This window comes from Hemiscyllium ocellatum, chromosome 35, assembly GCF_020745735.1.
Source record: "Hemiscyllium ocellatum isolate sHemOce1 chromosome 35, sHemOce1.pat.X.cur, whole genome shotgun sequence".
NCBI classification, from domain to species: domain Eukaryota; kingdom Metazoa; phylum Chordata; class Chondrichthyes; order Orectolobiformes; family Hemiscylliidae; genus Hemiscyllium; species Hemiscyllium ocellatum.
In genome coordinates, this window is record NC_083435.1 from 10420750 (window position 1) to 10448519 (window position 27770).

General features: G+C 46.1%; 1 protein-coding gene across 1 annotated transcript; it reads right to left on the reverse strand.

The window, feature by feature from the left end:
- On the reverse strand, window positions 1-27770 carry LOC132832815 (zinc-binding protein A33-like). The gene is made up of 6 exons (XM_060850967.1): window positions 26974-27770; window positions 26780-26875; window positions 26453-26686; window positions 25932-25954; window positions 25085-25200; window positions 1-1360 (listed from the first exon to the last, which is right to left on the reverse strand). Exons 1-6 carry the CDS (start codon window positions 27514-27516, stop codon window positions 810-812), a joined length of 1563 nt encoding a protein of 520 aa, XP_060706950.1. The 5' UTR covers window positions 27517-27770; the 3' UTR covers window positions 1-809.

Genomic DNA, 27770 nt, shown 5'->3' on the forward strand with positions numbered 1-27770 from the left:
GAGTGCTGTATGATTTTTATCAAAGATATTTTCGTTGGGGTGACTTAAGGATTATTTCACTGCAGATAATGATGAGAGAGCAATAACTCAGGGATAAGTGACAATTGTGACTACATCTACATTCCAGTGTGCACCAACTGAAGGGTTTTAAACGTGGTTAGATATTGGATGTAGGTTTGCTCGGTGAACTAGAAGGTTCATTTTCAGAAGTTTGGAAACCATACGAGGTAACATCTTCAGTGAGATTCCAGACGATTATCTGATCATGACATAAATGATCGGTTCACCCATCACTTTCAAATCTGAGGTTTTCAAATTGTTCAATTTTATGAAAGAGCAGTAACATCATTGGCAATATTTACAGACCTGAGCACAACAAGACCAGTTTCTCAATGTTATCAAATCATGTGTGGGATATGCATTGGTGAAAGTCTAAAGAAGACCAGTCTGTCATTTTATTTTGATACAGCCCAGTCCCCCTTGAAAGAACCCACTGACCCTGCAGTGAAATGATTTGGTGTCCCCCCCTGGAAAGACTCCCCTGAGCCCAGTCTGAGACCCACTGACTGATTCATCTCCAACACCGTCATGTAGCGCCACCTCCCGCCTGTGGAGCAACATTACAGGCAGGAAGGTCCCCGGGTTCCTGCAGCTCACAGCTCATTCTACCCAGTCAGTCCCTCTCTACAATTGAGCTTCTATTTGTTTCTTTTCTCCCCCTCCTTCTTTCCCCCAGACTGAGACCGACCCCCATCAGTTTACAGCTGGCAGGAGGCAGGGGGACGGGGTGAAATTATGGGATGGATCTGTCAGTGCCCTTTAATCCCGCAGATTGTCAGCGGGGCGGAGTTTTTCCCGTCGTCATTCCATCCCGGATTGAAGATGGGAAAGAGCCTCTCAGTGAAAGTGTGGGTGAAAGTGTGGAGATGGGACATGGTGTCCGCATTGTAAAATGACACCTGTCTACCCTCATAGTCCAGGCAAACCCCGATCTTCCGGGGATTCACACTCGGGGAGAGGGGAGTCAGAGAGGATGAAGTGGAGGCAAAATAACCATCGTTGGGTAACAGCCTCACAATCCAGAATCCAGTCTCTGGGCTCGGCATGGTCCACCCTTTCCTCTCCACAGACACTCGGGCCACTCCCAGACTCCACCAGGTCTTCTCCCCCACCTCCACCTCCCAGTAATGTCTCCCTGATGTGAATCCCTCTGATCCCAGGACACAGAGACAGGAATCAAATCTCTCCGGGGAGTCAGGGAGCGGCTGCTCTGTGTCTCCGAGTCTCACACTGGTCCGGTCCTCAGACAGGATGAGCCGGGGATGCGCTGTGTTCGGATCCAGAGTCAGAGAGGCTGGAGCTGGGGGAGAGATCAAATAACACCGTCAGAGAGAGGGAGGGGAGCAGGGAGTGAGGGGTTGAGCAATGGAGGGGGATTGAAGAGGAGGGGAGTTAAGGCGAGTTTAGAAAAGAGAGTTTGAAGGAGGGGAGGGTCAGGGAAAGGGGATTGTGTGTGGGGGAGAGTGCAGTGAGTGATGAGAATGAAGGAATGAGGAGGAAGGATGGGAAAGGCAGAGGGAATGGGGAGGGAAGAGTGAGGGAGGTGAGAGAGTTCATTTGGAGGGCAGTGGGTGAGGAAATGAAGTGCACTGGAAGAACAAATCCTCAACCTTAATCCTATTGCAGAAGGGAGAGAAAGGTTAAAGCGAGGGAGCGTGTGAGGAGATGTGGGCTAGAAGGTCGAGATTGAGGAGAGGTAGGAGAGAGAGGAGGAGAGGGTGAAGGGGCGGTATGAGAGAGAGGTGTGGAGAATGAGGAGGAGCTCAGAGGGAGGTGAGCAATAGGCGGTTTGAGTGATCAGGTGAGGGGAAGGGGTAAAGTCAGAGAGTGGGAGGAAGAGAGCAGGTTGGGGACGGCAGCATCATTTGGGGAGCCAGGAGGAGAAGAAGGGGGAATTGTGGTGATGGGAAGTTCGATGGTAGGGGCACAGGGGAAGTGCACTGGGGAGAGTAAACTGAAGCAGATGGTGAGGGGAGAGCGAGGGGCAGATCATGTGGCAGAAGTAGAGGGAGATGAAGTATTCCGGGGTGGGAAAGGAGACTGAGAGTGAGGGGGAGTAGGGTGTATGGGACAACATAGGGGAGTGTCAAATGTTGGGGCCAGGAAGGTGATGGGAGAGTGATGGGCAGAGTGAGGGGCACAGGAGAGCTAGGGGAGAGTGAAGGGGTTAGTGAGAGTTAACGATATGGACATGGTAGGGAGAGAGCAGCATCAGGGAGAGGAGAGACTGACAGGGAGGGATGGGACATGGACTGGAAGGGAAGATGGTTTGGTCCAGGAGAAAGAGATAAATTAGGAGGGTAGAGTGAGTAGGAGAGTGTGGGTGACAAAATGGAGAAGGGAAACTGAGAGGAAGGGGAGATGGAGAGAACAGAAGAGTATTGGGGAAGTGAGCACAGGAAGGAGTACAATAACAAGATGAAGGGAAAATGAGGGTGAGTGAGGGGATGTGAGTGGGTGGGAGTGGGTATGTGAGGGGAGCAGGAGTGGTGGGCAACAAGGGAATGGGGAGAATAAGGGAGGGTAGAATGAGGTTGCATTTGTAAGGGAGGGTTTAGCGAAGAGGGAGGGAAGCATCGTAAGAGCATGGGAGGAAATGAGGGAAGGTTTTAACTTCAGGGCAGGGAATGGGAGAGTGAAGAGATGGGTGAAGTGATAGAAGAGGGAATGATTGGAAGCTGAGTGAAGGTTTGGAAGTTTTGTGAGGGGAGGACAGTGTTTAAGATGGGGAAGGGGAGAGCTAAGTGACAGGATTGAATGAGAGGGAGAGGAAAGGATGTCTGCAAAATAAGTGGACATTTGAGGTTTGGAGATTGGGAGAGTGAGTGGGAGGGTTGAGAGATGGAGATGCGGTGAGTGAGGGGCAGAGAGAAAGGGAGGTAAGAGTGAGGAGGAAGAGATTGCTGAGATGGAGCAGAGAAAGACAGGTTCCTTTTAAACATGGGAGGGATGAGTGAGTGGGAAAGGAGAGTGAGTGACAGGGATTGGTGGGGTATATAAGAGGGATGGGAGGGTTAAGAGTACAGGGAATTCATACATATGTGGAAGTCAGAGGTTAACAATATAATATTTTGTGGGGAGTCTGGAGTTGAGTGAATTGGAGGATGAGATGAAGTCTGTGAGCGGGAGAGGAGAGTAAAGATGAGGTGAGGATTTAAAAGGAAGGAGAGAATGATTGAGGAAGTCTATGGAATGTGGAGGTGAGTGAATTTGAGCACGAGGTGGAGGGGGAGAGAAGTGGAGGCAAGAGTGAAGGGGAGGATGAGTGTGAGGAGGCAAGATTAAAAGGGAGGGCAGAGTCAGGGGTGGGGGTAATCAGGGCAGTTTGATTATGAAGAATGGAGTGGAGGAGGAGGGTGAATGTGAGATAGGAGTGAGGGGCAGTGTGAGGCAGAGGGTGAGAGCAGAGTGAGGTTGAGGGGAGACTGACTGGATTGGAAAGCTGTGCTCAAGAGGATAGTGGAAGAGGGAAGAGTGAGCTGAGAAGGTGTGAGATTGAGGGGGAAGGGGAGAGCAGGAGGGAGTGAGGGAGCATTGATGTGGAGGGAGATTAGAGAGTGTGGGCAACCCATGTGTAAGGGGGAAGTGGAGTGACAAGGAGAGTGAGGATTGGAGAGTGAGGTGGAGTGGATAGTGAGGTGGAAGGGAAAGGGAATTGTGAATGTTGGACAATGAAGGGAGGGTGTGGGAGGACTGAATACTGAACAATTGAGAGGAGTGGATGGATGTGGGGAATAGAGTCATAGAGATGTACAGCATGGAAACAGACCCTTCGGTCCATGCTGACCAGATATCCCAACCCAATCTAGTCCCACCTGCCAGCACCTGGCCCATATTCCCTCCGAACCTTTCCTATTCAGATACCCATCCAAATGTCTCTTAAATGTTGCAATTGTACCAGCCAACACCACTTGCACCACTCTGCTATGTGGAAAAGTGAGTGGGATGGAGGATTGAGAATACAGTGAGGCCGTGGTCGTTTGGGCTCAGTGACAGTTAATGTCAGGTACAAACCAGGAGGAGAATGAGGTTGAGGGGAGAGTGACCGGGATGGGAAGCTGAGCACAAGGGGACAGTGAATGAGAGGGCAGAGTAATTGGACAGTGAGCAGAAGGGTGGAGAGGGAGTGGGAGATGTGAGGTTGGGTGGTAGGCAGAGTAGGGTGAATGAGCAGAAGGGAGACAGTGAGAGTAGGAGAGAGTTGGGTGGGAGACCAGGAGGGAGTGTTGCTGTGATGTAGCGAGTGGAGAGTGAGATCCATGGAAGAGTGATAGGGAGGGAGGGTGAGGAGAGTGGGGAATGTATGGAGAAAGAAGAATGCAGTGAGAGATAGGGACAAGGAAACTGAGGAGAGATTAATGGGATGAATAAAGAGATGGGCTGTTTTCGAAGTAGAGAGTGGAGGAAATGAGAGGCAGGGTCAGGGAAGAGAGGGAAAATGGCAGTGAGTGGGAGCGGGAGGGGGAATGAAAATGAGGAGAATGACTCAGAGGAGGAGAATAAGAGAGAGGGAGGAGACAGTGAAAGGGAGATGTGTGTGGGAAGGCCGAGAGTAAGGGGTGAGTGAGGTGAGTGAAGAGTCAGGGGGATGTGAGTGTCAGGGAATTGGATTGAGGTGGGGGAGTGATAGGGGAATGGATTGGAAGAGAAAAATGAGGGGGGAAGTGTGAGTGAGGGGGGAAGTGATGACAAGTGGATATGAGGGCAAGAGGGCCAGGTGAGTGATGTTGTCCATGTAGGTACCAACGACATGGGTAGGAGGAGGGATAGGGATGTAAGGCAGGATTTCAGGGAGCTAGGGTGGAAGCTGAGAGCTAGAACAAACAGAGTTGTTGTCTCTGGTTTGTTACCCGGGCCACTTGATAGCAAGGCAAGGAATAGGGAGCGGTTAGCACTGCTGCCTCACAGCGCTAGAGACCCGGGTTCAATTCCCGCCTCAGGCGACTGACTGTGTGGAGTTTGCACATTCTCCCCGTGTCTGTGTGGGTTTCCTCCAGGTGCTCCGGTTTCCTCCCATAGTTAAAAAATGTGCAGGTTAGGTGAATTATCCATGCTAAATTGCCAGTAGTGTTAGGTGAAGGGATAAATGTGGGGGAATGGGTCTGGGTGGGTTGCGCTTCAGCGGGTCGGTGTGGACTTGTTGGGCCGAAGGGCCTGTCTCCACACTGTAAGTAATCTAATCTAATCTAATATCAACTAAACACGTGGCTGCAAGGATGGTGCAGGAGGGAGGGTTTCAGGTTCTTGAATAATTGGGGCTCATTCTGGGAAAGGTGGGACTTCTACAAACAGGACGGTCTTCACATGAACCAGAGGGGTACTAATATACTGGGTGGGAAATTTGCTGGTGCTATTCGGGTGGGTTTAAACTAGCTCAGCAAGGGGAATGGAAGTGGAGGTGTAGTTACAGTGCACAGGAGGATGGGAGTAGGGAGGGCATGGACACGATTTCAGGGTCACAGCAATGTACTGGCAGACAGCAAAGTGGTTTGAAGTGTGCTTCCTTCAATGCCAGAAGTATCCAAAATAAGATAGGTGAGCTTGCAGCATGGATAGGTACTTGGGACTTTGATGTTGTGGCCATTTTGGAGACATGGATAGAGCAAAGTAAGAAATGGATGTTGCAGGTTCCAGGGTTTAGATCTTTCATTAAGAACAGGTTAAAAAAAGGGGGAGGCATGGCCTTGTTAGTCAAGGATAGTATAACGGTGGCTGAGAGAACTTTTGATGAGGACTCGTCTGCTGAGGCAGTATGGGCTGAGGTTAGAAACAGGAAAGGAGGTGTCACACTGCAAGGAATGTTTTATAGGCCTCTGCAGAGTTCCAGGGAGGTGGATGAGAGGATTAGCAAAATTATTCTGGGTAGGAGTGAAAGGGTCATTATAGGGGATTTTAACTTCCCCAACTTTGACTGCAAATGCTATAACTCCTGTGTGTCAGATGGATCAGTTTTTGCCCATTTTGTACAGGAGGGTTTCCTGACACAGTATGTCAAAGGGCTGACAAGAGAGGAGGCCACACTGGATCTGGTGCTAGGTTAAGGGGCAGCACCGTGGCTCAGTGGTTAGCACTGCTGCCTCACAGCACCAGGGTCCCAGGTTTGATTCAAGCCTCAGGCGACTGTCTGTGTGGAGTTTGCACATTCTCCCCGTGTCTGCATGGGTTTTCTCCGAGTGCTCTGGTTTGCTCCCACATTCCAAAGATTTGGCCATGCTAAATGGGCCAAAGCGTTAGGTGCATTAGTCAGAGGGAAATGGGTCTGGATGGGTTACTCTTTGCAGGGTATTTAATCTAATGAACCAGGCCAGGTGTTTGATTTAGTTGTAGGTGAGCCCTTTGGAGAAAGTGACCATAATTCAGCTATGTTTAGTTTAGCGATGGAAAGGGATAGGTACATGCCACAGGTCAAGAGTTATCAATGGGGCAAGGGCAATTATAATGCAATTATGCAAGAATTCAGATGCATAGAATGGGGTGGCAAAATGCAGGGGATGCAGACAATGGAAATGTGGAGCTGGTTCAAGGAACAGATATTGTGTATCCTTGATAGGTATGTCCCTGTCATGCAGGGAGGGAGTGATAAGGTAAGGGAACTGTGGTTTACTACAGAAATTTTCGAGTAAAAAATGAGGTCTGCAGATGCTGGAGATCACAGCTGCAAATGTGTTGCTGGTCAAAGCACAGCAGGTTAGGCAGCATCTCAGGAATAGAGAATTCGACGTTTCGAGCATAAGCCCTTCATCAGGAATAAGAGAGAGAGAGCCAAGCCGGCTGAGATAAAAGGTAGGGAGGAGGGACTAGGGGGAGGGGCGATGGAGGTGGGATAGGTGGAAGGAGGTCAAGGTGAGGGTGATAGGCCGGAGTGGGGTGGGGCGGAGAGGTCAGGAAGAGGATTGCAAGTTAGGAGGGCGGTGCTGAGTTGAGGGAACCGACTGAGACAAGGTGGGGGGAGGGGAAATGAGGAAGCTGGAGAAATCTGAATTCATACCTTGTGGTTGGAGGGTTCCCAGGCGGAAGATGAGGCGCTCCTCCTCCAGCCGTCGTGTAGTTGTGTTCTGCCGGTGGAGGAGTCCAAGGACCTGCATGTCCTCGGTGGAGTGGGAGGGGGAGTTAAAGTGTTGAGCCACGGGGTGATTGGGTTGGTTGGTTCGGGCGGCCCAGAGGTGTTCTCTGAAGCGTTCCGCAAGTAAGCGGCCTGTCTCACCAATATAGAGGAGGCCACATCGGGTGCAGCGGATGCAATAGATGATGTGTGTGGAGGTACAGGTGAACTTGTGGCGGATATGGAAGGATCCCTTGGGGCCTTGGAGGGAAGTGAGTGTGGAGGTGTGGGCGCAAGTTTTACATTTCCTGCGGTTGCAGGGGAAGGTGCCGGGGGTGGAGGTTGGGTTGGTGGGGGGTGTGGATCTGACAAGGGAGTCACGAAGGGAGTGGTCCTTGCGGAACGCTGATAGGGGAGGGGAGGGAAATATATCCTTGGTGGTGGGGTCCGTTTGGAGGTGGCGGAAATGGCGGCGGATAATACGTTGTATGCGCAGGTTGGTGGGGTGGTAGGTGAGAACCAGTGGGGTTCTGTCTTGGTGGCGGTTGGAGGAGCGGGGCTCAAGGGCGGAGGAGCGGGAAGTGGAGGAGATGCGGTGGAGGGCATCGTCGATCACGTCTGGGGGGAATCTGCGGTCCTTGAAGAAGGAGGCCATCTGGGTTGTGCGGTGTTGGAATTGGTCCTCCTGGGAGCAGATGCGGCGGAGACGAAGGAATTGGGAATATGGGATGGCGTTTTTACAGGGGGCAGGGTGGGAGGAGGTGTAGTCCAGGTAGCTGTGGGAGTCAGTCGGTTTATAATAGATGTCTGTGTTGAGTCGGTCGCCCGAGATAGAAATGGAAAGGTCTAGGAAGGGGAGGGAGGAGTCTGAGACAGTCCAGGTGAATTTCAGGTCGGGATGGAAGGTGTTAGTAAAGTTGATGAACTGTTCAACCTCCTCGTGGGAGCACGAGGCAGCGCCGATACAGTCATCGATGTAGCGGAGGAAAAGGTGGGGGGTGGTGCCAGTGTAGTTGCGGAAGATGGACTGTTCCACATATCCTACGAAGAGGCAGGCATAGCTGGGGCCCATGCGGGTGCCCATGGCAACTCCTTTAGTTTGGAGGAAGTGGGAGGATTGAAAAGAGAAGTTATTCAGGGTGAGGACCAGTTCAGTCAGTCGAAGGAGGGTGTCAGTGGAAGGGTACTGGTTAGTGCGGCGGGAAAGGAAGAAGCGGAGGGCTTTGAGTCCTTCGTGATGGGGGATGGAGGTGTACAGGGACTGGATGTCCATAGTGAAAATAAGGCGTTGGGGACCGGGGAAGCGAAAATCCTGGAGGAGGTGGAGGGCGTGGGTGGTGTCCCGAACGTAGGTGGGGAGTTCTTGGACTAAAGGGGACAGGACCGTGTCGAGGTATTGGGAGATGAGTTCGGTGGGGCAGGAGCAGGCTGAGACAATGGGTCGGCCGGGGCAGGCAGGTTTGTGGATTTTGGGCAGGAGGTAGAAACGGGCGGTGCGGGGTTGTGGGACTATGAGGTTGGAGGCGGTGGATGGGAGATCCCCTGAGGTGATGAGGTCCTGGATGGTCTGGGAGATGATGGTTTGGTGGTGGGAGGTGGGGTCGTGGTCAAGGGGGCGATAAGAGGAGGCGTCCGCGAGCTGGCGTTTGGCTTCAGCGGTGTACAGGTCAGTGCGCCAAACTACCACCGCGCCTCCCTTGTCTGCGGGTTTGATGGTGAGGTTGGGATTGGAGCGGAGGGAGTGGAGGGCTGCACGTTCTGAGGGTGAGAGGTTGGAGTGGGTGAGAGGGGTGGACAGGTTGAGTCGGTTGATGTCACGGCGGCAGTTGGCTATAAAGAGGTCGAGGGCGGGTAGGAGGCCTGCACGGGGTGTCCAGGTGGATGGGGTGTGTTGGAGGCGGGAGAAGGGGTCGTCAGAGGGTGGGCGGGAGTCTTGGTTGTGAAAGTAGGCACGGAGGCGAAGGCGGCGGAAGAATTGTTCAATATCTCGCCGCGTGTTGAACTCATTAATCCGAGAAATTGCATCTCTTGTTACGAAGAAGAAGGAGGCTTATGCATTGATGAGGCAAGATGGTTCAGTTGAGACGATGGAGAGTTACAGATCAGCTAGGAAGGTTTTATAGAGAGACTTAAGAAGAGCAAGGAGAGGACACATGCAGTCTTTAGCAAATAGAATAAAGGAGAACCCTAAAGCTTTCTATAGGTATGTGAGGAATAAAAGGATGATTAGGGTAGGAATAGGGCCAGTCAAAGACAGAAGTGGGAAGTTGAGTGTGGACCTTGTGGAGATCGGAGAGGTGCTAAACGAACATTTCTCATCGATTTTCACTCAGGAAAAGGAGAATATTGTTGAGGAGAAAAATGAGGTACGAGATATTAGACTAAAAAGGATTGAGGTTAGTTACGAACAGGTGTTATCAATTCTAGAAGAAGTGAAAGTAGACAAGTCCCCTGGGCCAGATAGGATTTATCCGAGGATTCTCTGGGAAGCTAGGGAGGAGATAGCAGAGCCTTTGGCTTTGATATTTGAGTCATCATTGTCTACAGGTTTGGTACCAGAGGACTGGAGGATTGCAAATGTTGTGTCCTTGTTCAGGAAGGGCAGTAGAGATGACCCAGGTATTTATAGACCATTGAGCCTTACTTCTGTTGCAGGAAAAGTTTTGGAAAGGATTATAAGGGATAAGATTTATAATCATCTAGCAAGCAACAATTTGATTTCAGATAGTCAACATGGTTTCGTCAAGGGCAGGTCGTGTCTCACAAACCTCACTGAGTTTTGAGAAGGTGACCAAGCATGTAGATGAGGCTAGGGCAGTTGACGTGGTATACATGGACTTCAGTAAAGCCTTTGATAAGTTTCCACATGGTTGGCTGTTGGAAAAAATGCAGAGGCATGGAATTGAGGGTGATTTAGCAGTTTGGATTAGAAACTGGCTTTCTGAAAGGAGGCAGCGAGTGGTGGTTGATGGAAAATATTCAGCCTGGAGTCCGGTTACTAGTGGTGTGCCACAAGCATCTGTTTTGGGACCACTACTGTTTGTCATTTTTATAGATGACTTAGACGCAGGCATAGGAGTGTGGATTAGTAAATTTGCAGGTGACACTAAAGTCGGTGGAGTAGTGGATAGTTTTGAAGAATGTTACAGGTTGCAGGGGGACTTGGATAAACTGCAGAATTGGGCTGAGAGATGGCAAATAGAGTTCAATGCAGCTAAATGTGAGATGATGCACTTTGGGAAGAATAACAGGAAGGTCGATGGAAAGGTTATTGGATGTGCAGAGGGATCTTGGAGTCCATGTACATAGATCCCTGAAAGTTGCCATCCAGGTGGATAGCACTGATAAGAAGGCATACGGTGTGTTAGGTTTCATTCGTAGAGGGATTGAGTTCCAGAGCCGCAATATCATGCTGCAACTATATAAAATGCTGGTGTGGCCATACTTGGAATATTGTGTACAGTTCTGGTCCCCATATTTCGGGAAGGATGTCGAAGCATTGGAAAAGGAGCAGTGGAGATTTACCAGGATGTTGCCTGGTCTGGAGGGAAGGTCTTATGAGGAAAGGCTGAGAGACTTGAACCTGTTCTCATTGGCAAGAAAAAGGCTAAGAGGGAATTTGATAGAGACATACAAGATGATCAGAGGATTAGATAGGGTTGACAGAGGAAGTCTTTTTCCTAGAATGATGTACGAGGGGGCATATCTACAAATTGAGGGGTGATAGATTTAAGACAGATGTCAGAGGTAGGCTGTTTATGCAGAGAGTGATAAGGGCGCAGAATGCCCTATCTGCTAATGTAGTCAACTCAGCCACATTAGGGAGATTTAAATAATCCTTAGATAAGCACAGGGATGATTTTGGTATAGTGTAGGGCGACGAGCTGACAATAGTTCAGAGGTCGGCGCAACATCAAGGGCCAAAGAGCCTATTCTGCGCTGTATTGTTCTATGTTCTATGTGTTTGACGTTGGCATAGGATGAATGAAAAGTGTGAGGATGGAGAGGAGCAGAGACGTTGAAGTGGGAGCATTGAGGGAGATGGTGAGTATTGTGGTGTGGAGGAGGGGAGTGTGAGGAAGAGGAGTAAATGAAGAAGTGGTGTAAGAGAGGTGGGGCAATGTCAAAAGGAGTTGCTTTGCTGAGGGGAGTAAGTGAGGTTGAAGAGGGAGAGGCAGGCAGGCAAGCAAAGGTGAAGAGGTAGGATAACTTCTGGATGGTGGATGGGAGTTTGTGGGGTAACAGAATGGGGTACAATGTGAGCCCTGAGTGAAGTGAGCAGGAAGGGAGTCTTCACAAGGAAGAATTTTAAGAACAAGGAGCATTATGAGAAAGTTAGTAGCCTTACACATCTGCTCAGGAGATCCAGGAAAGTGCTTGTCCATGATGGGTGGGGGGACCCCATTTGTTCAGACGAATTGGGGACATCTGTTCTTACTGTCAATGGATTGGTGTAAATCAGGTGATAACATTTGTTCACTTGTCGAATGTGTTGCAGTACTTCTTTCTCACGCTGGGGTATAGAAGATTGCGCATATTTCACAGTTGGATGTCAGATAACTAAATTCCTGTTATATCTAAGACTCTTAATAAAACTCATACTGAATAGGAAAATAACTTGTAATTTAATAAATGAGTGGAATTTGTATGTAATAGAACAATCCTGATACATTGTTATGAATACCACACTAACCAAACTTGAATTTAGAAAGCTCGGCTCTCTCATCTTGACTGTTCTGGAATGTGAATATCTCATTACCCTTAAAGGCTAGGAAATCACGAAGGCTGAACCTGACATAGTAAGGAAGTTGGAAGATGCTCATGTGTGAAAGAGAGAGAGAAAACATTCTTCTGTAAATTACATTCACTGACTGAAGGTTTCAAGGGACAATGAGAGAGTGAGAGAGAGAGAGAGTGAGAGAGAGAGACAGACAGACAGACATGACAGAAGCTGGTGGAAAGATTAACACTTTGTGGTCTGATTTGAGTGAATGCTGCTTGCAATGGATGTTTCTATATTGTTCCTTGGAGGAATTGACCATTTGGCCTTGTTTGATTCAGGGTTCTCACTTTGATGTGCATGTAGCTTAATTAGTCAAGTGTACTCAGACCTGTCAATGAGCTTCTCTTCCTCTGCAAACTTTTACCATTTTATTTATGCGTATCTGATGAAAGACATGTGGCATTTTTGTAATTTAATACTAAATTCTGTATCAAGACAACTTGTTTGCAGCAATAAGGAGAATGGCCTGAGAGAGCTTTTAGGGGTAAGAGCTGGCGCTGCTAATCTGCTAAAGGTTTTAGAACCTTAGTTCAAGCTTGGCTTGTAGGTATCTATGTTATAGAACGAAGAACAAAGAAAATTTACAGCCCAGGAACAGGCCCTTCGGCCCTCCAAGCCTGAGCCAATAATGTAGCATTGATGCCATTGATAAATAAAGGTAATGATTTAAACAAAACTGTCTGTAAGAGTTTTATCTTCCAGACTACCACAGAGTACGATCTCCAGGACGAACCAAGAGAGGCTTACAGGTTGAGTCCTTCAGGGTTTCCCTGAGCTTGTCTTGAATAGGTATTTTAACAACTTGGTGCTCCGAGCAGGGACATGTGTGAGTGAAACTGGAATAGAGGAGCTTCATCTAAAGGTCAGACTCGAGACCAATGGGCCCACAAGGTAGGGTTACACCTTGGTTTCTCTCTGTCTGTGTTTTTATGTGCTGCTTCCCCCATTTCACTCTCAGATACCATGATGGAACCCCAAATGAGATAATTTAAATAGGCACTAAAATAGAGACTTTGCGAAGGTAAGAGACAATGGTAAGAGTTTTGTGAAGGTATACAATAAACAGGATAAATATGGATTCAACCCTGGATGAGATGGAAGGCATATTGACAGAGTTAGTGAGGATGTATCCTAATAATGAGAACCAATTAAGGGGAATATTGGGTGCAGCTGCCCGACAGAATAAGGACTGGCCTCTGGGAGGCACACAGAATCTAAAACTAATTCTGAAAATTGAACAAGAAATATGGAACAAAGGTGGTGGGAGTAAAAAGAAAGAAGCCATATCAATGTGAAAAAATATAGTTAAAGAAAAATGAGGAAAATCCATGCAGCCATCATGGAGACAAAACTGCATCAGTCCATTAACTGAGGAAGGATTTGAATTAGATTGGACAGAACTAAAACACAAATGTGAAGCATGTGATTTAGAAACAGAATTGGAGTTGGCTGGAGAAAAAATAACAAAAAGTAAAGAAGGCAGAGAACCACAACCTAAGCTGAGATTTCAGGGACCCCAAAGGAAAAGGAAACCGGTAAATCAAAATCAGACTGCAGCAGCAGACGTGCGGGACCAGATGGATAAAAAAGGACAACTCCTTCTACACCACCCATCCCAAAGATCCATTATAAGAGGACAATGATTCTCTAGTGGGCAAGGAATTTGAATCAGATTCAGAGGAGGAGATCTTTTATTATGCCTCCCCTTCTACTAACCGACCTCTTCCGGTTCCCCAAAAGGGACTTCCTTGAAACCGTTAAGACCAAAGTGAAAACACGCTATGAAACAAAAGCACCTGAAGCACTTTCCTATTCTGAGGATGAATGTGCCCAAGGCCCATACTGTTTTCTCCTCATTTGCCTCTCCTGTCCAGCATAATGAAAATTCAGATGATCAAGGTTACCATGATCCCATTACCACCCGCTCTAGGAATTAACTAAGATTAAGACATGAAGGGAACCCTGAGAATGTACCTTTGAGTGCTACTGCCCTACCACAAATGAGTCCTGAAGACATTGATGAATTACATCAAAGTTTAGGGACATTAATGTTAGTCTTTGCACTCACCCTGATATAAAATGGCCAAGGGGAAATTTCCTATGAGAAGAGTCCCTAACCCACTTGCCCAGAATCAGGGACAAAATCCATTTGTCAACCTTGGAAGCATCATGAACTCTCTAGCATCATCAATAAGGCTCCAGACTATGGAAAGAATCCCAAAGGATTCATTAATCACATTAGTAGGACTAGGACCATTTATAATGCTGCCTCCCAAGGCTTACTTAACCTCATAGAATGCGCTCTTTCCTCCGAAGAATGGACTACGTTCTTAGAAAATTTACAATGGAATAACCATACCCAACTTGTGCTTATGCATCCAGGTGAATCTAATAGGTCAGATTGGATTATTGCCTGCCTCTATTAAGCAGAGTGCCGTGCATTTGAGGTGAGTAAGGTTCTTGTGAGTATCGCTTAGTAATTATTGATGTGTTTAGTAGATGGATTGAAGCTTATTCCTGGACTGACTGCACAGCAAAAACTACCTAAAATGTTACTAAACGAAATCATATCCAGGTTTGGAATACAGTAACGGTCTCTTCCGATAAAGGCCCTCACTTCTGTGTGGAGTCAAACAAGTCAGTATGTGAGAGTTTGAATATGAATCAGAAATCCCATCGTGCCAACCGTCCCCAAGTAGTGGGAATTGTAGAAAGAGCCAATGGTACTTTAAAAGACCAGCTTAGCAAGTTGGTAGAGGAAATGGGCCTTAATTGGCTTCAAGTACTTCCAATTGCCCTTTATAATATGAGAGCCATGACCCAGAAAAAGACAGGATTCTCAGCAGCTGAACTAGTATATGGAAAGTTCCTGAGGACTCTCTGTTCTGCGCCATCTCCCTGATGATGTTCATGTCATGGCAGAAAAAATGCACAGGGACCTGATTAAGCTAACCAAAGCACTGCAGTCTTATCATCAACAGGTCAAATAAGCCTATTGGGGACCAGGGATGAAAGAAGAAAGAGCTCCAATGTTTAAAGATATCAACACTGGTGACTATGTACTATTTTAAGACTTTAATCAAGAAAAATTGAGCCCTCACTGGAAACGTTCTTATCAAGTTCTTCTGATAACTGAAACTGCAGTAAAAGTAGAAGGATGTTCAACATGGATCTACAAAGGAGATTAAAAGCTTGTATTACTGTCACAATCCTAGTACAGGTGCACAATCCTTTATCTGAAATGCTCGGGACCAGCTGGTGTTCGGGATTCAGAATTTTTCGTGTTTCAGAATAAGTGACAGCTTAATAGTGAAACTTTTTAAAATCTTACCAAAGAGCAGACTTACTGTGAGTAAAACGGGCTCTGACACAGAATTGAAGCCTGCCAGTGCTAGGCCACATCCTCCCATGTCGTATCTGAATAACACACATCGAGTGGGTGTGGAGTTGAGTTAGTTGTTTGCACGTCAATCAACCTTTTTAATGAGAAAAGTCTTTGCGAGAAAACCTTTGGATTTTGGAGCTTTTCAGATTTTGGGATTTTGGATAAAGGGTTGTCTACCTGTATGAGTACAATCATCCAACGAAAACAGAACCCAATACATGTGCACAGATGTAATCTGCCCATCTGTAATATCTCTGATTGGCTAAACCTCAAATGTGTCTGAATGGAATTTGTGTCAATGTTAATGAATCAAATGGAGAAGTGACGAATGTGGTGTGTACATGTTTTGGTATGAACAATGTCATAGGAATTAAGTTTATCAATCTAAACAATAGTTCGGAGGATGCCACATGCTGAAACAATGAGCGCGTTAGATGCCCATCAATGACTCTTCCCCCTATACCGATGACCATATCATCACCTACCAACATCACTATCACTGACGTCATTCTTACCACTCATGACAAGACAACCTCGATGACGTGAAACAGCAGAATTTAACAACACCCACTCTGCTAACCACTACCCATTTTGTGACCCTTATTGCAATTCTGAACGCTACTCTTGATACCGTGAGAACACTAACTTTTCGCCCCAATGCCACTTGCAGAAACAAAACCAACAATTTGTATGTAGAATGCCAATATAATCACAGCTACACTGCCAGTGGCATTGCTGCTTCAGGATGCTGTAATGATGATGAATCTTAGGCGGCACGGTGGCACAGTGGTTAGCACTGCTGCCTCACAGCGCCAGGGACCTGGGTTCAATTCCCGCCTCAGGTGACTGACTGTGTGGAGTTTGCACATTCTCCCCGTGTCTGCGTGGGTTTCCTCCGGGTGCTCCGGTTTCCTCCCACAGTCCAAAGATGTGCGGGTCAGGTGAATTGGCCATGCTAAATTGCCCGTAGTGTTAGGTAAGGGGTATATGTAGGGGTATCGGTGGGTTGCACTTCGGCGGGTCGGTGTGGACTTGTTGGGCCGAAGGGCCTGTTTCCACACTGTAAGTAATCTAAAAAAAAAACATATTATTTTCCCCACTGGTCCCCCTGAAGATAGAATTTGTCAGCTCCATGAAACTTGCACCTATACTGTTGGAAGCTATGGATGCAGCTGCTCAGCTGAAACTCATTTAAGCGATTCACATTGTACGTCCAAACATCACTTTCAACGTTATTGTCACCTTCACAATACATCAATGCCAGTTGTTACAAGATGGCATGATTCCATAATTTCATCCACTCCATCAGCCGAAAACTGTTACTTTGAAATGCTTGTCTGTTCCTCTCCCAAAATGAACCATATGAATTGCAGTATTGAACACAGTACCGAAATCAGAGAATCTTAAGGCATCTATTACTCTGAGACTGTCAACTTATACCTTCTTGATGGAACCTTCTCATATCCAACCTACTGCTACTGGTACAAATACCTTTATACAGCTTCTGTAATCAGTAGCTACTGATTGTTAACAATACAAGCTGGAAAGGTGAAGAAAGACCAAAAATACTATGTACCTCTAATTCCCCCTTCTATTGCCAATGGTTTCTTTACTCAAGCTAAACACCCTGATCCATGTGTTGTCTGCTCACTCTTCCTCCATTCTGATGTACAATGTATGAATAAGACTCACCCACTTATGCACCCCTCACCTGCGATGACAAAACCCATTCAGTAGAAGAAGTGCATCGCTGTGTGAAGTGCACTAACAAACCTAAAGGAAACAATGTTAGTGTTCCACTATTAGAATGGTGCATTGAAAGAATGTCCAGTACCTACAACATGGGGCAAGTGAAGCAGGTACTGTGTAAAAATGTTATGAAAGACACTGGTCATACTCCTACTCTCAATCCACAAATACACTTGGATAACCAAACTTTTGATAACACCCACTGTTTACGAGATTCAGCCCTCACTCTGAGTGGCCTCATCATTCACTCACAGAAGTGCACCCTCAGAACTCTGTTTAGTGTTCATTGGCTGTGCAGAAACAAAGCCTACCCATATTTATGCAACCACTGGTATGGACACAGTGCTTTGGTGCACACCTTACCACTTTTTACCCTCCACCTAAGGTGAATCGCTATGGAACAAAAATTAGAGGAAAAACAAAATGAGACTTGCATGACTTCGTTCATCAACAAACTGGTGGTCGAGGTTGATGGGAGGCCTTATTCCTGACTGAGGGGTTGAGATGGCCCGAGATCAACTTGGTGACCTTGCATATAATGTTAAAAAACTGGCTAAATGAATTACCCATGTGTTGAAACTAATGAACATAGAACTACAGGAGACCTGGATAATGATGCTTCAGGATCAATTAGTGTTAGATTTCCTCCTTGCTAACGAAGGACGCACTTGTTGTGTCATTGGCCCACAATGCTGCACCTCCATAGACGATTTCTCGACATTGTATATGATACAGATGTCAACAACAAAACAAGTTAAGATGCAGGGAAGATACCTGCCCCACCACCACCTGACTCGTGGATGGAGTCCTATCTGCTGGCTATGGTCACTGTGTGGATGGATCGAGTGGAACACACTGATAATCCTTGGTTTCATGTTAGGAATATACATTGTTGTCCGTCCTATGCATGAAATGGACTGTGCATTGCTTTTTGCCTAAGTCAAAGGAGAATCTTGTTAAGTGGCCTGTGCGGGTTTCCTCCAGGTACTCTGGTTTCTCCCACAGTCCAAAGATGTGCAAGTTAGGTGCATTGGCCATACTAATTGCCCATAGTATCAGCTGCATTAGTCAGGGGTAAATGTAGGTGAATGAGTCTGGGTGGGTTACTTTTCAGAGGGTCGATGTGGAGTTGTTGGGCCAAATAGCCTGTTTCCATACTGTATGGAATCTAATCTAATCAAAGGCTGCTCTCTGTTCCGAGAGAGAGAGAAGGCTGGTGGTGCGTTTATTGTCAGTGTCAACATCCCCACTCTTTCTTGACAAACTCCACCCCCACACACCCACCTAGACACCCTGTCTTCAGCGTATATACCACATTTTTCCAGCTACTATCTAATTTTGTAGGAGGGTCACTGGATCCGATGCATTAACTCTGCTTTCTCTCCATAGTTACTGCTATAACTACTGGGTTTTTCCAGTCGATTCTGGTTTGCTTTCGGATTTCCAGCATCCACATTTCTTTATTTTATTTTATGGTTAATTGTGTTTATTTGAACTGCCTTGTATTATTGATATCCAGAGGTGATTCTTGGACAAGGGGAAGTGAAAATAAATATGAGGAGAGAGGATGATGTAAAGTGGGAGAGGACAATATGAGATTATTAACAAGTGAGATTTGGAGTAATGGGGCTGTAGAGCTGGGAAGTGATATGGAGGGAACATCAATGGAGTAGCAGAGCCAGGTGGAGGGGAGAGATAAGATTGGAATGTGGGGCAGAAGGGAGAGTGAAGTGCAACAGAGCGTAGAGCTGAGGGTGAGAGTGACAGGAATGGGAACTGACAGGAATGGGCATTGTGGGATGGAAGGGGAAGGGAGAATAAGAGTGAGGGAAGAGACAGAGCATGAAGACAATCTTCTTTCTATCCTCTTCAAAAATCTCAATCATGTTAGCGAATTAAGGTTTCCCATGCACAAAGCCTTGAGGACTATCATTTCCTTTCCAAATGCATGATAACTAGATCTCAGAATCCTCTGCAACAACTTACCCACAGATGACGTCAGGCTCATTAGTAACCTGGGTTTTCCTGACAGCGTTTCTTAAATAATGGCACACCATTAAGAATCCTCCCATCTTGCCTCATCTTACCCTTGGTTATTGATGAGACAAATATCTCAACAATGGGCCCAGCAATCTCTTCCCTGCTTCCCACAAAGTTCAAGCATATAAAAGAGACCTAACGGACAATTTTTTTCATGTAGACTGTGGTGCGTGTACAGAATGAACTGTCAAAGGAAGAGATGGAGGCTGGTACAATTACAGCACTCAAAAGGCATCTGGAAGGGTATATGAATAGGAAGGGTTTAGAGGGATATGGGCCAAGTGCTGCCAAATAACTGATCAGATTTATATCGTCATAGATTCATAGACATGTCCAGCACGGAAATAGGCCCTTCGGACCAGCTCGTCCATGCCGAGCAGATATCCCAACCCAATCCAGGTACACCTGCCAGCACCTGGCCCATATCCCTCTAACCCCATCCTATTCATATACCCATCGAGATGCCTTTTAAATGTTGCAATTGTACTAGCCTCCTCCACTTCCTATGGCAGCTCATTCCATATATGTACACCCTCTGCATGAAAACACTGTCCCTTAGGTCTCTTTTATATCTTTCCCCTCTCATCCTAAATCTATACCCTCTAGTTCTGGACTCCCCCACCCCAGGGAAGAGACTTGTCTATTTAGCCTATTGCTGCCCCTCATGAGTGCATGCAATGTTCCAAACGTGGCCTAATCAATGTCCTGTACAGCCGCAACATTACCTCCCAACTCCTGTACTCAATAATCTGACCAATAAAGGAAAGCATACCAAACTCCTTCTTCACTATCCTATTCATCTGCGACTCCACTTTCAAGGAGCTATGAACCTGCACTCCAGGCTCTCTTTGTTCAGCAACACTCTCTAGGACCTTACCATGTATTTTAAGACCTGCAGCAGATATCCCTACTTATTTCCCCAACTTCCATGTCCTTCTCCACAGTAAATCCTAACATAAAATATTTGTTTACCATCTCACCCATCTCCTGTAGTTCCACACATTGACATCCTCTTTGAGCTGCAAGGGGCCCTATTCCCTCCCTACTTGTTATTTTGCCCTTCGTGTATGTGTGGAATCTCTTTGGATTCTCCTTAACCCTATTCACCAAAGCTATCTCAAGCTCTATTTTTGCTCTCCTGATTTCCCTCTAAATATACTCCTACTGATGTTATACTCCTCTTGGGATTCACTCCATTCCAGCTGTCAATACCTGGCAAATGTCTCCTTATTTTTCTTGACCAGAGCCTCAATTTCTCTAGTTTGACCAATTTTGCCCTCCTCACCAATTGGAACATACTGTCTCTGAGCTCCCGTGATCTCATTTTTGAAGGTTTCCCACGCTCCAACCATCCCTCTACCTGTGACCAATTTACCCCAATCAATGCCTGATACCACCAAATTTCAGATCCTTACTACAATTTAGAACCACAAATTTTAGATTCGTTCTGTCATTTTCCATAACTATTTTCCAAATAATGGAATTATTATTACTTGCCCAAAAGTACCCCCACTCCTGACAGCTCAGTCATTAACCCTGCCCTATTTTTCAAGCGAAAGTCATGTTTTGCTCTTTCTTTAAAGAGTTATAGATTCATAGAGATGTACAGCATAGAAACAGCCATCAGTCCAACTCGTCCATACCGACCGGATATCCTAAACCAATCCAGCCCTATTTGTCAGCACTTGACTCGTATGTACTCTGGTTTCCAGTATCTGCAGTCCTTGTTTTTACCTAGTTGATTTTAACCCTACTGCGAATCTTCTTGCAAGGATGCCTGCCTTGAAGAAATTTTCCTCCTCTCTCTACAGCTTTATTCCTGATGAAGGGCTTTTGCCTGAAAAGTCGATTTTCCTGCTCCTCAGATGCTGCTGACCTGCTGTGCTTTTCCAGCACCACTCTAATCTAGCCTCTTGACCCACATCACTCTAATCCTTTTGTATTCAGATACCCATGTAGATGCCTTTTAAATGTTGTAATTGTACCAGCCTCCAGCACTTCTTCTGGCAGCTAATTGCATACACAATCACACTTTGCGTGAAAAGGTTGCCCTTAGCTCCCTTTCAAATTTTTCCTCTCTCATCCTAATCCTATGGCCTCTGGTTCTGCACTCACCCAGCCCCATCCCCACCTTGTCTATTTACTATATCCATGTTCCTCATGATTTTATAAACCTCTATAAGGTCACCCCTCAGCCTCCAAAGCTCCAGGAAAAACATGTGTATCCACATATTCAATCAGAAACTTTTCTGAGACACACTTAGGTTCCTCTCCATCCAAACCCTTAACACATTGACATTTCCATACTGTGTTTGCAAAGTTATAATCCCCTACCAATACAAGAATATTAATCTTGCAGCTGTCGAAGTCCTCCCTACTGTTGCTTCCCAATTTCCCACTATGTATTTGAGGGCTTGTACTACAATCCCAATGAGGTAATCATCCTTTGCTTATTTCTTAGTTACACCCATATAACCTCCCTGGATGGACTCCAAGAATATTGTCCTGAAGTACAGATATAATGATATATTTAATTAAAAATGTCACTGCCCTGAGTCATGTTTCATCACTAATAGCTATGATATCCGAATCCTATGTTCCCAACCTGTCAGGGCTCTTGCATTAAAATTAATTGCTCAGTTTTACACTGGTCACTGGTCACAGATTGATTCTATCATTTCCTACATTACAACAGGGAATATTCCACAAAAACACTTCAATGGTTCAGAAACACTTTGGGCTATACTGTGGGCACACAGGCAATATTTGAATACAACTTGATTTATCATACTCTACTCTGTAATGATTTCCCTGTTACCAGGAGTTTAGTTAATTTTTCACATGGCTACTCATTGTTCCTGTGTTTTCCATTTCGTCCCATATTCCTAACAACCCCAATTTACAGCCTTCCCTCACGTGGGAGTGATAGCAGCTTTCCAGATACCCGTTTCCTCTTGCAGGACCACCCAGCATCATCTCACACTCTAAACCCTTGGAAAACTGACCAAGAACATTACACTGAATCAGAACTTTCACATTGAATTGGCCCTCTGATAAAATTCATGGAGCAGCTATTGGGTTCACTGCTTGATCAATGTGATTACTCTAAATATTGGAACAATTGTTCAATAGTTAGATCTGCTGCCTCACAGCAACAGGGAGCTGGGTTCAATTCCAGCCTCAGGTGATTGTGTGAAAATTGCACATTCTCCTGTGTGTGCATAGGTTTCTTCCCACAGTCCAAAGATGTGCAGTTTTTGTCCATTGTGTCCAGGGGAGTGCACGCCAAGTGAATTAGCCATGGGAAATGTGGAGTTACAGGGACACGGTAAGGGGTTGGGTCCTGGTGGGATGCTGCTCAGAGGGTTGGACTGGACCTGATGGGCTGAATGGCCTGCTTCCACGTTGGAGGGCTTCTGTGATTCTATCAGACTCACTACCTGCAAGCTGGCTTTTCACCATCCCCTTATAGAAGATTATAAATAGCTCTGCCTTGTGTAATTCTTCACTTTGTGAAACAGATCGATATTTAGCAGGCTCAGCAGGTCTGGCAACATTTGTGGAGAAAAATCAGAGTTAACATTTCGAATGGAGTGACCTTCCTCAGAACTAATGGTCACAAGGAAAATGTTGTTTTTTGTGCAGAAGTTAGGGTTGGGTGTGGCAAGTGGTAGTGAGTAAACGATAGTGGGGATAGACGCCAAAGAGAGAGAACAGCAGTTGGACAGACAAATGAGTGGATAATGATCTGCTAAGGGGGTGAATAGCTGATGATGGAGACTGTTAGTGGCGATCAATGGGTGGTGAAGAATAGCAGACTCTGTGATAACAAGGCCTGGCTGTATGGGTGAGGGTAAGGTCATGGGAGTGCTCAGACTCCAAAGTAATTTAATTTGATATTGAGTCTGAAAGGCTGCAGGGTTTGCAGGTGAAAAATGAGGTTCTGTTCTTCTACCTTGCGCTAAGCTTCACTGGAGCACTGCAGCAAGCCTCAGACAGAGATGTCAGCCAGGAGACAGGCGGTGTGTTAAAAGGCAACTGGAAGCTCAGGGTCTTTTTTTGGCAAATGGAATGCAAGTGATCTCACACTCTACTCTTCATATCCCCAATGTAGAGGAGACCACATTGTGAGCAGTGAATGCAGTAAGCTAGATTGTGACAAGTGCAGGTATGTGGAAGATATGTTTGGGCCCTTGGATACTGAGAAGGGAGGAAGTAAATGGACAGATGTTACACCTTCAGCAGTTGCAGGGGAAGGTGACATGAGGCTGTCAGAGAATATTGGAAGTCATGAGTGTGTCCCAAATGGAATGGTTGACAAGGGAGGGGAGATATGTGGTGTCTGGTGGTGACATCTCGCTGGAGGTGGCGGAAATGGCAGCTAGATGATCTTCTAATGTAAGAATTGACAACGGAGACACTATCACTGTTGTGGGAGGGAATTGGGGGGGGGGGTGAAAGCTGAAGTGTGGGAGGTGGGTTGGACCTGGCTGAGGGCTCTGATAACAAGAGTGCTGGGGAATCTTCGGTTGTGGAAGAAGGTGGACATTTCAGAGGCTCCTTTGTTGAAGTCGGCATCATTGGAAAAAATGCGATGGAGGCGGAGTAACTAGGAGAATGAAATGGAGTCTTTACAGGAAGCAGGGTCTGAGGATGGACAGTCCAGGTAACTGTGGGAATCGGTGGGTTCATTGTGGATATTGGTGGCCAGTGTATCCTCAGAAATAAAAACAGAGATGTCAAGGAAGAGAAGGGAGGAGACAGAGATAGACCAGATGAAGGGCGAGAGTGGTGTGGAAGTTGGAAACAAAATCAATCATTTTTTCCAATTCCAGATGAGAGAGGGGGGCAGCAGTGTGCTCTGTGCTCTCAGATCCAACCCTGACTTTATTATTCAGCCTGCTGATCAGGGTGGTGCTGGAGTAGTCAGCAGACTGACCATTACATTGGAGAAGCTGAGATACCTCTCAAATATCTCCTCCTATCAGCCCCTAGCCTGTGACCCCATGATAGAACATCAGGCCATTGTGTCAATTATGGTGACCAACCTCATTTCGTCTGGGGATCTGCCCACAAAACAATCCAAGCTGATAGTCCCCCAGCCCCGCACAGCTCGCTTCTACCTCCTTCCTAAAATACACAAACAGTATTGCCTGGGCAGACCCATTCTTTCTGCCTGCTCCAGCCTCACAGAACTCATCACTTCCAACCATGACTTAGTCTTGTGTGTCCTGCTTCAGTCCCTTCTCAGTTACTCCCCACCATTCATCTGCCACTAGACGCCAGCTCCAAAATTTCCAGGGTAGTGAAGAAGGCATTTGGTATGCTTTCCTTTATTGGTCAGAGTTTTGCGTTTAGGAGTTGGGAGGTCATGTTGCAGCTGCATAGTACATTGATTAGGCCACATTTGGAATATTGTGTGCAATTTTGGTCTCCTTCCTTTCAAAGGATATTGTGAAACCTGAGGTGGTTCAGAAAGGATTTACAAGGATGTTGCCAGGGTTGAGATGCTTTGAGCAATAGGTAGAGGCTGAATAGGCTGGGGTGGCTTTTGCTGGAGCATTGGAGGCTGAGGGGTGACCTTATATAGTTAGAATATCAATTGGAGAAATAGACAAGATCTTTCCTCTGGGGTGGGGGCCAGAACTAGAGGGCATAGGTTTAGGGTGAAAGGAAAAAGATATAAAAGGGACCTAATGGGTAACTTTTTCATGCAGGGTGTGATAAGTGTGTGGAATGAGCTGCCAGATGAAGTGGTAGAGGCTGGTACAATTACAGCATTTAAAAGGCTTCTGGGTGGGTATGTGAATAGGAAGGGTGAAAAGGGATACAGGCAAAGTGTTGGCAAATGGGACTAGATTAGGTTAGGATAACTGATCGGCATAGACAAGTTAGACAGAAGAGTCTGTTTCCATGCTGTACATCTCTATGACTCTATAACTAATCGATCTGAAGATGTAAACTGGGGCCTGGGAGCTCCTACACGACTGGATCTATCATCAGGGAAATGAATACATGTGTTGACCTGGATGAATGGTGTGTATCATTTCTCTCCAGACTGTGTACTGTAAAGGGCTGGTAAACTGTGCTCGAGACAGAGAGCCATCAGCAGCTGAGAGTTTCTCCTCGTCATCATTAATCCTGTGAACATTAAACAGATTATGTTAGAAATGCTGCTTCATTAGAACATTATGAAATTATTTAAATATTCAAGCTTTCAGCATTGTTCACGTTTGAGTGAATGGGCTAGAAAGTGAAATGTTTGTCTTATCTTTATAAGTGATCCAAAAAGAACTTGATAATGCATGGATAGGGTTTGGAAACCCCCAGGTCCAGAGAAAGGTCAATGTCCTGATAACAGATTAGTAACTGAGACATCACAAACTATGGAGATGATAAACATTTTCCCCATCCCCTTGCTGTATTATAAACAGAGCTTGTTGAACAGAGACAAAAAACTGAAACATCAAAAAGCCAACTGTGTAATACATGGGTCCCACCACACTTCCAGAATCCTGCGCCTCTACCATTGGAGGTTGGACCTTCAGCTGCTGAGACCCTCAGCTCTGGAATTCCCTCCCTGAGCCTCTCCATCTCTCTATTCCTCTTTCCTCCTTTAAGATACTCTAAATCCTGCATCATCATCTGCATTAATATCTTGGAGGCATTTTTATTTTATTCACTTTCTAAAGCTCCTGTGAAACAGCTCAAGACATTAGAGGTGCTCTTTAAATACAGTAAAGTATTGCACTCAAATGTTAAACAGCGAGTTCGTATGTGAAACATTAAAAAAAAATTGGATAAACTCACAATAACCCATCACTGAGTTATTGAGACAACAGTGCAGAGGTTCAGGAAAGAGCATGTCCTACCTTCTCTTCTGACAAGCTTCCTCCTGAAAGAAATGAATCACAAACAGTGAGGATGGCAGTAACAGATTTCAGGAGGAGACAGACAGGCTGATGAAATGAACAGACACAACACAGAAGTGTGAAGTGATACATTTTGGAAGGAAGATTGAGGAGAGGGTAAAATAAACTGGAACTGACCATCAGTCCCGCTCACAAAGTGACTCTCACACTCCCACCATACCAGATACACCCACACACTCTCCACATGGAGCTGGATTACAATGGGAGTTCCAGGAGATAATTAAACTTGGGGAAGTCGGAGATAATAACTGAGCAACTATCAAGATCACAACCCATTCCCGGGAAGCTGTCGGTTTGCCTTTCTGCAGACGGTGTGGGAGCGGTTCGTTCAGTGACAACATCAGTCAGACATTCAATTTAATTTTATTTTAGTAATTGCTTTATTGGTTTAACAATTATCATCAGTTCGTTTTGTAACTGGGTGAAAGTTCCATTACCTAACCTGGAATACAATCCCTCACCTTCAGAAATATCAGCTCATCTTTCTGCTCCATCTGTTTCTGCAACTTTGAGAGTTCCTCCTCGATAGAATTTAAATTCTCCTGAATCTCTCGAAGGTTTTTCTCCATTGGTTCTACAATCCTCTCCTCTTCTTCCCTGAGATCTCTGAGTAAACGCTGCTCTTTCTCAGTGAGAATCTGGTGCATTTTAGTGAACTCGGATGTGATGTGGGTCTGCAGACTGCTCGCCTGTACCTACCAAATGAAATGTGAAACCTCATTAATGTCCCGCGGCAAAGGGAACAAAACTAACCGAGATCCCAGAAAATCAGCACAGGGAGAGCTCACCCTCACTTCGGAAATCTTCCGTTTCTGGGTCAGTTCCGTTTGGAGAGCCGCCGATTTCTTCTCTGTGAGAGAATCTAAGGAAGATTTCAGCTTATTCTAGAATTGGGAGAGAAATTGCAGAGTTAGATGTGTTGGGCCAGATGTTAGATCAGGAATGTGTGATAAAGCGCGCAGCTTGTAAAATATTCTTTTACCTTGTGGATTTCAACAGCTTCATTTATCGGCAGGAAGTTGTGAGTTTTGTGTTCCCGGGAATCTCGACAAATCACACAGATCAATTTCTTGTCAGTTTCACAAAACAGTTTCAGATCTTCCTGATGTACCTCACAGTGAGGTTTACTTTCCTTCTCTTTCGGACCCAGCTTTAATTTTCGAGCTTTCTCGGCCAGATTCGCTAAGGCCCGATTTACCCTGAGGTTTCTTTCCGGAAACTCCTCTCTACATTCCGGACAGGAGTTTATCTCCTTCTTTTCCCAACTCTGGGTGATACAGGAGCGGCAGAAGTTGTGTCCACATTCCAGTATAACCGGATCGGTGAAGAAATCCAGACAAATGGCACAAACTGCCTCCTCGGTCAGTCTCAGGAGCTGCTGTCTGGAAGCCATGATCAATCTCAGCACTTCCTGTTTCAAACCGTTCCCAGTCTCACTGGAGTTCCCGTTGGATTTCACTGCAGCAATGATTACTTTAAACTTTATCCTTTCGATATTTTTACAGGGACAAAACGATATATTCATATATTGAAGAAGGAACACAACTTTAGCAGGGGGAGGGAGTTGAACCCTGGTCGGGAGGGTGAAGACCGACAGAGTGCTGTCCCTTGAGGAAGGGCCAGAGAGAGGAATGGAGATGGGCGGGGTGCGAGTTATTTTCCCTGAATTTTGCTGCAGACTGCGCTCACTGCCGATTACAAACCCTCTGGTGCAGCCCGGTGGACGATCCAGATTACTGAGCTGGGTTGTGTGAATGACTGCACCCGTTCACCCTCAAA

Coding starts and splice junctions, on each gene's coding strand:
- LOC132832815 (XM_060850967.1), bottom strand. CDS start 27,516: ATGAATATATCGTTTTGTCCCTGTAAAAATATCGAAAGGATAAAGTTT. Junction 25,201..25,931: donor GAAGCTTGTCAGAAGAGAAG/GTAGGACATGCT, acceptor TAATGTTCACAG/GATTAATGATGACGAGGAGA. Junction 1,361..25,084: donor GATACACACCATTCATCCAG/GTCAACACATGT, acceptor TCTCTCCCCCAG/CTCCAGCCTCTCTGACTCTG.